The sequence below is a fragment of the Perca flavescens genome, chromosome 3, assembly GCF_004354835.1.
Source record: "Perca flavescens isolate YP-PL-M2 chromosome 3, PFLA_1.0, whole genome shotgun sequence".
NCBI lineage: Eukaryota > Metazoa > Chordata > Actinopteri > Perciformes > Percidae > Perca > Perca flavescens.
Genome location: NC_041333.1, coordinates 37,484,649 through 37,495,352, shown reverse-complemented (window position 1 = coordinate 37,495,352; position 10,704 = coordinate 37,484,649). Strand labels below are relative to the sequence as shown.

The window sequence follows — 10,704 nt, the reverse complement described above, 5'->3', positions numbered from 1 at the left end:
GATAAGGGGGCGGGCTATAAAGCATCTGGACCAATCAGAAGCAAAGAGCGAGTCTGACCTTCGATAGCGATACAAACACATGGATGATGGCCAAAATGCCCCCAGTATGCTCAATTACATCACCTTCACAACTTTAAATATGAAATCAGCTTCATTTGCAAAGTAGAATTTAACTCTTAATGCAAGATATACATTTACATACAGCTAAAGTAAGATGTTTACAAGTTTAGGTAAGTTCTGGAATAAATACTGTATGGATAATGTAATATACATTTATTGATTTACATCACACAATTCATGTACATGTTTGCACCTAACCTAACAAAACAATGTCAAAAGAAAAGAAAAGAGCACATTTGATGTGATTATTTTTCAATTAATCTCTTATAAAAAGTGGGAAATGGTCATCACATTTCCCAGAGTCTAACGTGAAAGGTGAATATATTTAGTCTATGATGATATAAAACGAGCAAATCCAGCATACTTTTTTTTTTTTTAACAGGAACTGTTTACACTTTGTACACTTGACTGCCCTCCTATCACAGTTCCTAACTACTTCTCTGTCTATTTTCTAACAGGCACCGTCTGTAAACCAACTGTATACTACTGTCTACACTGCACTATTTGATTAGTCCTGTCTATACTTTGTTTATATTTTTTATACTGTATTGTGTGTTATATGGACCTGGGTCTGCAATAAAGTTTTTATATATATATATATATATATATATATATATATATATATATATATATATATATATATATATATATATATATATATATATATATATATATATATATATATATATATATATATATATATATATATATATATATATATATTGCACTTTTCTGCTTGTTTTTGCACTTCTGGTTGGACACTAACTGCATTTCGTTGTCGTTGTTGTACTTGTACTCTGCACAATGACAATAAAGTCGAATCTAATTTCAACGTTTCAAACGCACACACATTGTTGTAGTAACACACTGTGACCACGGGAGGGCGGTGCACACTTCCAATCAAAGACACCAAACACAGCTCTAAAGGCTGCTGTAACCAGTGACTGACTGGCCATCTGGAATTTGGGCAAATGCCAGAAGGGCCACCCCCACCCTATTGACCCCTATGCTCTATTACTGATAATTTGTCTTTTGGTCAAAAAGTTATTTTATGCATGCAGCCACAAATATTCAAGATTGTACTGCAGAAAAGAATATGGAAAGATATACTAGGAAGGCAGAGTTCCTAAATTTCCAAGCTTAGGTTACTGACAAAAATAGGGCCAGTGTGTAGCAAATGCCAGGGCCGTGGCTGTAACCAGTGGTGTAGTCTACGTGATACGCAGGTTATACGCAGTATACCCACTAAGAAAGCTCCAGGATTTCCATATACCCACTTAAAGATGCCCAATGACACTTTGCATTGTAATTCTGATATATTTTGAATTGTCATCTGTGTTTTTCATTTTCACATACAAATAAAGGGATTTCCACCGTAAATTGGTGCATAAAAGTGTGTCACAATGCAGGAAATAAAGTCTTTGATGGTCAAATCAAGCCACTATGAAATGCCCCCCCACCACCCAAAAGGCCCCATTCTGGCCTATATTACATTACATGTAATTTAGCTGACGCGTTTATCCAAAGCGACTTACAATTAAGTGCTTTCAACTTTGAAGGTACAAACTCGAGACATATATACAGTATAGGCCCATACATATACAGTATACCCACTACAATAATTAGACCACACCACTGGCTGTAACACAAGTACAGGTAAACACAAAAGCATAATACGGGGGCAACATCGGTGGCGTGAACACAGATTATGAGCGATTCTTTCGCCCCGTAGTCACCACAGTAAATATCGGATCCGTTCCTAAACAAGCCGCGTATCTCCAGGACATTGTGACACTAGAATGGCATTTTTCAGACGGACACATCGGAAGAAAATGTACTTCTGTCTCAGGACTAGAGGTGTTGAAATTAATCAAATAATCGATGCATCGAATCGTGGACGTGGACGATGCTGCATCGATAATCGTCCGGGCTCATAATCGTCTGTCAGGGTACACCCTCATACTCTGCTTCTGACTGGCTAGTAGTCCTTACCTAGGTACTGTCAGGACCCTCATACTCTGCTTCTGACTGGCTAGTAGTCCTTACCTAGGTACTGTCAGGGTACGCCCTCATACTCTGCTTCTGACTGGCTAGTAGTCCTTACCTAGGTACTGTCAGGGTACGCCCTCATACTCTGCTTCTGACTGGCTAGTAGTCCTTACCTAGGTACTGTCACGCCCTCATACTCTGCTTCTGACTGGCTAGTAGTCCTTACCTAGGTACTGTCAGGGCACGCCTTCATACTCTGCTTCTGACTGGCTAGTAGTCCTTACCTAGGCACTGTCAGGGCACGCTCACATACTCTGCTCCTGACTGGCTAGTAGTCCTTACCTAGGTACTGTCAGGACCCTCATACTCTGCTTCTGACTGGCTAGTAGTCCTTACCTAGGTACTGAGCATGTGTGACTCCCAACAAAGATGGAACAAAAGTTGAGGTGTCTCACTCTGCAGCTAAAACAGAGAGCTCAACACACAGGGTGAAAAGAGGAGCTGCAGCAATGGGCAGTACAACAAAAATATGGTGTTTTTTGATAATTAAACCATGGAAACCTATTCTGATATAACCTCTAAATACAATTATGAACCTGGAAATGAACAGAATATGAGCACTTTAAGATGAATTGGGCATATTTGTTACCTCTCTCTGCCAACCTCTGCCATTATTACAAATCACAGGAGGACTAACCCATTTTTAAACTTCTCTGTGCGAGTAGGGCTCGAATTTCACTAGATTACTACTTTCCTTTTTGCGCATTTGACAGGCGAGATCTGCAGGAGAGCGCTCCCCTCCTTTACAGCGCTGGGTCTGAACAGTGGGTAGATCCTGGTCTTTGCCCTGAACGGTATAAAACTTCTCAGAAGCGTTGCGCTCTCAGTGAAGGCACATCCCGTAAAGGAGTAGATCAGAGCCCTGGTATCCACGTCGTAGAAAGACACCAGCGCTCCTTCGTAATCCACAAACACGCCAATCTTCTGGAGCTCTTTAATCGAGGGCAGCGCGACAGCGGGATTAGCGTTAGCCTGGAGTTGTCCCCAATACAACCCCAACGTCCAGCATCCGCTCTCAGGGCTGAGGGACATTTCGACACCCTTATGGCTGATGGACTCTCTCACCACTCCGACTTCCCATCCCATTTGTCCTTTGAGCGTTACTTCGTAGTAGAACTTGCCGGAGGAAAACCCTTCACTTCCACGGACGAAATGGAGGGTGTCGAACCTCGTGGGGTTGTCCGGGAGGTTCCTCTTCGTGCCTCCGTCGCTGACTTGTTTCCCATCCTCGGAGACGATAAGGGAGGGGTGCGCCGTGTCCCGGTCCAGAGTCACTTCCGTTGCATGTTGCTCCTGGATTTTACCGAGCTCGTCGTCAAACACGTTCTCCGCTTGGGTTTGCATTTGGGTCTCCACTTCGTCCACCAGGTTGACTTCTTTGACGATGTTCTCCATCTGCTGGTTGAGCTCGTCCTCTATCTTGGCCATCGCACTCTTCACCGTCTCTATCTGCAGGAGGCTTCGGACTTCAGCTGTAAAGCGCGTTTTGAAGTGTGTCGCGTTCGAAGGGGAGGGGACGGACGGGAGGTCCCGGAGGAGTTTAAAGTTGTCTTCGGTCCTCGAGAGCTCTTCGAGCTCCGCGGACGTCCGACTGTGCTCTGCGATCTCCAGCTGCAGCCGCTGGACGAGCTCTCGAGCCTGCCGCTCCGCTGCTTTCTGCTTCTCCTCCAACAGCTTCAACACTTTCACCTTTTTGGTCTCAATCGAAGCCACCAGAGAGGCGAAAGCCTTGTCCATTTCTGCCTTCGTTCTGTCCACTTCCTGCCGGCCTTGCATCATTGCGCTTCGGATCCTCGTGACCATGTTGCATTTCTCGTTCACGGTGTGCTTGACTTGCCTTTTCGCGCACTTGAGCGCAGTCTTCCGCTCCGCGAACTCTTCCTCTAAAGAGACGGCTTTATGCGTCACGTGGTCTTCCCTCAAGCACACGAAGCAAACGCAGCTCTGGTCTTCCCTGCAGAAAAACTCCATCGCCTTGTTGTGTTTCTTGCACAACCTGTCCTCGAGGGTCTCCACGGGGCTGATCAGCTCGTGCCTTTTAAAGGCCTGGACCGTGCGGTGCGGCTCCAGGTGAGCATTGCAGTAAGAGACCAAACAATTCAGGCAGGATTTCACAGCCTTACGCTTCATCCCGTGGCACAGGTCGCAGGGCACCTCCCCAGGCCCGGCAGGGGAACCGCTGTCGTGACCGGCAGCAACTCTCGACCTCTTGAAAAGCTCCAGCATGTCTCTGAAATCAGTGTTGACTTGCAACTCGGGCGCTCTTTGGAAGGTCTCGTTGCACAGTGGACACTGGCTGAAGTCACTGGAGGCCCAGTAGCCTGAGATGCAGCCCTTGCAGTAGTTGTGTCCGCAGGGAGTGGAGACCGGTTCGCTGAAAACATCCAGACAGATTGAGCACAAAAACTGGTCTTCAGACTGGGAAATGTTTGCTGAGGCCATGTCTGGAGGAAAAGGAAGAGGAGAGGAGAAGGGTAAAATAATAAAAGAAACTTAGTTTACCAGTTGAACAGGTGCGTCTTCACAGTGCAATCATTTTCCCCAACTTGTATATTTGTTCTTGTATTCTATCCTATTATTATACTTGACCAACTGCCACTTTGCTCGTTTGAAAGCCATGATGTATCTCTCTCTCTCTCTCTCTCATGGGTGGGCCAAATTCTCTGGGTGGGCAAAGCAGAGAAAGGGGAGGTAACCCTTGCTCCTTATGACATCATAAGGAGAAGATTCCTGATTGGTCCATCTGAGCTTTCATTTTCTCAAAGGCAGAGCAGGATACCCAGGGCTTGGTTTACACCTATCACCATTTCTAGCCACTGGGGCACCATAGGCAGGCTGGGGGAATGCATATTAATGTTAAGAAACCTCATAAAGTGACATGTTCATGCCATGGGACCTTTAAAAACAAATCCAGCTCCTCTGGCTCCACCTACAGCCTGTAGTGGGATTTGCAAAAAATCCACAGCTCCCTGTTCAGATGCACCAATCAGGGCCAGGGCAGGTGTCTAACTGTTCAGATGCACCAATCAGGGCCAGGGAGGGGTGTCTAACTGTTCAGATGCACCAATCAGGGCCAGGGCAGGTGTCTACCGGTTCAGATGCACCAATCAGGGCCAGATGGTGTGTCTAACTGTTCAGATGCACCAATCAGGGCGAGGGGGCGTGTCTAACTGTTCAGATGCACCAATCAGGGCCAGGGGGAGGTGTCTAACTGTTCAGATGCACCAATCAGGGCCATGGAGGGGTGTCTAACTGTTCAGATGCACCAATCAGTGCCAGGGGAGGTGTCTACCTGTTCAGATGCACCAATCAGGGCCAGATGGTGTGTCTAACTGTTCAGATGCACCAATCAGGGCCAGGGGGCGTATCTAACTGTTCAGATGCACCAATCAGGACCAGGGGGCGTGTCTAACTGTTCAGATGCACCAATCAGGGCCAGGGGGGGTGTCTAACTGTTCAGATGCACCAATCAGAACCAGGGGAGGTGTCTAACTGTTCAGATGCACCAATCAGGGCCAGGGGGAGGTGTCTAACTGTTCAGATGCACCAATCAGGGCCAGGGGGGTGTCTAACTGTTCAGATGCACCAATCAGGGCCAGGGGGAGGTGTCTAACTGTTCAGATGCACCAATCAGGGCCAGGGGGGGTGTCTAACTGTTCAGATGCACCAATCAGGGCCAGGAGGGGTGTCTAACTGCGTGTCAATCACTGCTCATGCACACGCATTCATTCTCCCTTGTGGGGGGAGGGGCTTAGGAGACCATTTTGGGCTTTAGCGGAAAGTGGGGGAGGGACTGAGAAGTTGTCAATGTTAAAATGTTTTGGCTAAATCATGGATCTTCCCAATCCTACCTATAGCACCTTTAATATTTAAAGCATTTTGAGTTGCCTTGTTGCCAAAATGTGCCTATCAAAATAAAGCTGCCTTGCCTTACAACCTCAGCCTGTCAGTCAGCCACCAGGGCACAGAGACCAGAGAACAGTGTTTACATGAAGCTGTTTCTCTCGCTTTGATCTAACGATCTCTGGTGTTTCCTCCCCACTCTCCAGATAAATGTTTCCGTCTCTCTCTCTCTGAACACATGTTTAAGGCTGTACCCCAAAAAAGTTCCTATATTTCGGTAGCCAACCCTATTTCTGTGCTCCTACGGTGACAGAGCCTGTGTCTGTTGCACACCAGTGATACTGTTAACACCTGCACTATAAAGATGGTGGTATACTTAATGGGGAACATGAGATAAAATAAACAGGCAGAGTCCAACTCACCTGTTCAGAAGTCACGGAGAAAAAGCAGAGAAATCAGCTGCAGAGAAATCTTCTGTCTCAGTTTCATTTCCTGATAACTGAGAGGACACACCTCTTCCTCCGCCTGGGTGTGTGTGTGTGTGTGTGTCTGTGTGTGCCTGTGTTTGTTTGTGTGCCTGTGTGTGTGTGTGTGTGTGTTTGCCTGACTTTCTTTGTGTGGCTGTGTGTGTGTGACTGTGTGTGCCTGTGTGTGTGTGTGCGTGTGTATGCCTGTGTGTATGTGTGTGTGCCTGTATGTGCCTGTGTGCCTGTGTGTGTGTGTGTGCCTGTGCTTGTGTGTGTGTGTGTGTGTGTGCCTGTGTGCATGTGTGTGTGTGTGTGTGTGTTTTACAGTTAAAAAGTGTTTCTTTGTGTGCCTGTGTGTTTGACTGTGTGTGTGTGCGTGTGCCTGTGAGTGTGTGTGTGTGCCTGTCTGTGCCTGTGTGCATGTGTGTGTGTGTGTGTGTGTGTGTGTGTGTTTTACAGTTAAAAACTGCTGGCCAGGTGGACAAGACCATGTCCCCCCTCCTCTCTTGATAAAAGTGCCCTGTGGCACCCATAGACTGTTACAGTTTTTCACGATCACTATGACACTTTTTTCAATACTTTTAACAACTTTCCTAAACTCTTAACGCACCAAAACACCTACAACACACGATTGGCAAAACAGTTAATTTTATGCTCAAAATCACACATTGTAAACTAAACTCCAACACTGATTTTCAAAATACAATAATTCACTTACACAATACACTATGTCTACCAAAACAACGCAATCATGTCTCAAAATCAAATAATTCTTCCAAAACACTAACACATGTTCTCTCCCAACAGGAATATTTAGTCAATCATAGCACAATGTCATAAAAAACACTAACATCAGATGGAATTACAGAAACTGCATCATTTTAAATGTGTCAGTCAGGTCTGCCCTTATACAACAGACAATAGTATATTGTATTGATCATAGATTGTGTTTTGGACTGCAGACTCTTGAAGTCTCTCTGCATTTTTGTTTTGTTGGGTTTAGTAAATGCATGCATATTTTCTTTTACTGTAAAGATATTTTTTTGGGCTTTTCCACCTTTATTTGACAGGACAGCTAGTTGAGAAAGGGGAGAGAGAGGGGGTGGGGGGGGTGGAAAGACATGCAGGAAATTGTCCCAAGCCAGATTTGAACCCTGGACTTCTGCGTCGAGGCATAAACCTCCAAGTATATATGCGCCTGCTCTACCCACTGATCCAACCCAGCCACCATTTTGTTTCTTTTGCTGCAGAGATTCAATACATAAAATGATTGACCCATCTCAGAGTAGCTTTATAGAATGTACGGTTTATGAAAAAAAGGAGACAGAGATAGAATTGTCCTGGTACTCCTCTTCCTCTCCCTCGTGAAGGCATTTTTCTTATTTTCTGTGTTCATCTACAGTATATTGTTCAAATAGGTCATTTTTACTGGACTACCATATGATCATGCGATTGAAAGAACCTCAACACCTGAGTGTGTTTCCTAGAAGGGAATCAGCTGGGATTGATCTATGTATTTGCATAACTTCAATCAGCTGTTTCCAATAAATGCATGTATAAAATGCAGGGGATATATTTGTGTTTCAATTTACAATTTGAACAGCTGTTCACTTTGACTTTGACTTCAAGTTGGGTTTAGAACATGATGTTATTTGTTCTGACATACAGTGTGAAAGCATTTGGAAATTTGGCAGTAAAGATCCATTGTTTTGGTTTTGGTGGAGCTTGTGTGTAAAAGAAATTTAAGCACTTTAAATTTGTGTTAAATGTATGGATTTTGTGTCAAAGCAACAAGAAAAGTGTTAATTGTATAGCCTACACAGACCGATGTTGTGCTAACTGTGTTAAGAGTTTAGGAAAGTTGTTAAAAGTATTGAAAAAAGTGTCATAGCGATCGTGAAAAACTGTAATATGAATGGACAAAGCAACTGGTTCGGCAAAGTGCTGCAAATACAGAAGTGCCTTAAACCTGTATTATATCTGAAGTCCTGCAGGGTGAGACTCCTTAAACCTGCATTATATCTGAAGTCCTGCAGGGTGAGACTCCTTAAACCTGCATTATATCTGAAGTCCAGCAGGGTGAGACTCCTTAAACCTGTATTATATCTGAAGTCCTGCAGGGTGAGACTCCTTAAACCTGCATTATATCTGAAGTCCTGCAGGGTGAGACTCCTTAAACCTGCATTATATCTGAAGTCCAGCAGGGTGAGACTCCTTAAACCTGCATTATATCTGAAGTCCAGCAGGGTGAGACTAAACCTGTATTTAAACCTGTATTATATCTGAAGTCCTGCAGGGTGAGACTCCTTAAACCTGTATTATATCTGAAGTCCATTAGGGTGAGACTCCTTAAACCTGTATAATATCTGAAGTCCATTAGGGTGAGACTCCTTAAACCTGCATAATATCTGAAGTCCATTAGGGTGAGACTCCTTAAACCTTCATTATATCTGAAGTCCAGCAGGTTGAGACTCCTTAAACCTGCATTATATCTGAAGTTCAGCAGGGTGAGACTCCTTAAACCTGCATTATATCTGAAGTCCATTATGGTGAGACTCCTTAAACCTGGATTATATCTGAAGTCCTGCAGGGTGAGACTCCTTAAACCTGTATTATATCTGAAGTCCTGCAGGGTGAGACTCCTTAAACCTGTATTATATCTGAAGTCCAGCAGGGTGAGACTCCTTAAACCTGCATTATATCTGAAGTCCAGCAGGGTGAGACTCCTTAAACCTGCATTATATCTGAAGTCCAGCAGGGTGAGACTCCTTAAACCTGTATTATATCTGAAGTCCTGCAGGGTGAGACTCCTTAAACCTGTATTATATCTGAAGTCCAGCAGGGTGAGACTCCTTAAACCTGCATTATATCTAAAGTCCAGCAGGGTGAGACTCCTTAAACCTGCATTATATCCTTATATCTCTCCTCCCTCACTCCTCCCTCGCTCCTCCGTCTCTCCTCCCTCACTGATGGGGGGGGGGGGGGGTCCACACGAGATAAACGGTGCCACAAAAGGGATGCAACAAGATTGGGTAAGACTTTACTTGAAGGTATCTAAATAAGAGTGACACAATGAACACATGAACTCTAACGGACCGTGTAAGTCTTATCAGTTCAATTTTTTAAGCCCAAACGGACATTTGGAAAAACAGAAAAATGGGTTCAAATATCCAATTTTTCATTTTTTTTTCCGCCTTGACAAATTAAAAAAAATTGGATCTTTAAACTGTTTTTCCAATTTTCAGTTTTTTTATTCAGAGGATCAGAAATTTAGAAAATTACCAACTTGCTTCTGAGCTCCAATTATTCATTACACTGCCATGGTATTCCCCCCACACTCTAAACCATCACTTGCACCTCTGACCCCAAAGTCTATCAGTTTTATTCATTTTGGTCCATATGCAGTTAATGAGCTGCATAGTAAAGCTGGCGATCACTGGAAAAGTGCTTCTAATATCCTTCACTGGTCTCTGTCCAGAGCAACGGGGTCTATTGGTCCATTATATATACTGTCTGTCGAGCAGAACTTGAGGGAAACTAACAAGACTGGAAATGCAGACCATATAAGGGGATGGGCGGAGACAAAGACACGTGACAGACAGGTAACCACAGAACACGTGGAACACAGCAACAAGCACAAAGCACAACACAATATACAAAAATGGCCACAAGAGTGGCACAAAGGCACACACACACACACACACACACACACACACACACACACACACACACACACACAGATGATGTGTCAGTCACAGCCAGATCCTGACAATAACACGTTCATGACAGCGTCATGTCACTCTTATGTAGATACATTCAAGTAAAGTGTAACCCAAGATTGTTTAAAACTAAAACTCTGTCTCTATGTGACATTTGACGGAGCAAACCACTTCCATTTACTCATTACAGAGGAATAAACTGAGGTATTTTTTGGTGGGTCTTTTGTCCAGGCCAGGCTTTTTAGGGGGGAGAACCGGGAGACCGGCAATGCCATTTCACCAACAGGGAGGGCTTCGCTTTCCCCCACCAGTTCAACCCTAGCCTCGTGAGACCATCCTGATCTTCCTTTACCGACATGTTGCTAGCTTGCTGAGCTAACGAGCTATGCTTTGCCTGCAGCAGCAGGGTTAGCCTGGCTTGTGGTTGTATTTTCATACACTTCGTTGATCTGATTGGTTGATTTGGCCCGTCCATCACCAACTATAGGTGGTGATAGACGGATGGG

General features: G+C 44.5%; 1 protein-coding gene across 1 annotated transcript; it reads right to left on the bottom strand.

The window, feature by feature from the left end:
• Positions 1-2,684: 2,684 nt before the first annotated feature.
• Positions 2,685-6,518, bottom strand: LOC114553208 (E3 ubiquitin-protein ligase TRIM39-like). The gene is made up of 2 exons (XM_028574410.1): positions 6,435-6,518; positions 2,685-4,613 (listed from the first exon to the last, which is right to left on the bottom strand). The coding sequence occupies exon 2, from the start codon at positions 4,609-4,611 to the stop codon at positions 2,848-2,850; it is 1,764 nt and encodes a 587-aa protein (XP_028430211.1). The 5' UTR covers positions 4,612-4,613; positions 6,435-6,518; the 3' UTR covers positions 2,685-2,847.
• Between the last annotated feature and the right edge of the window lie 4,186 nt (positions 6,519-10,704).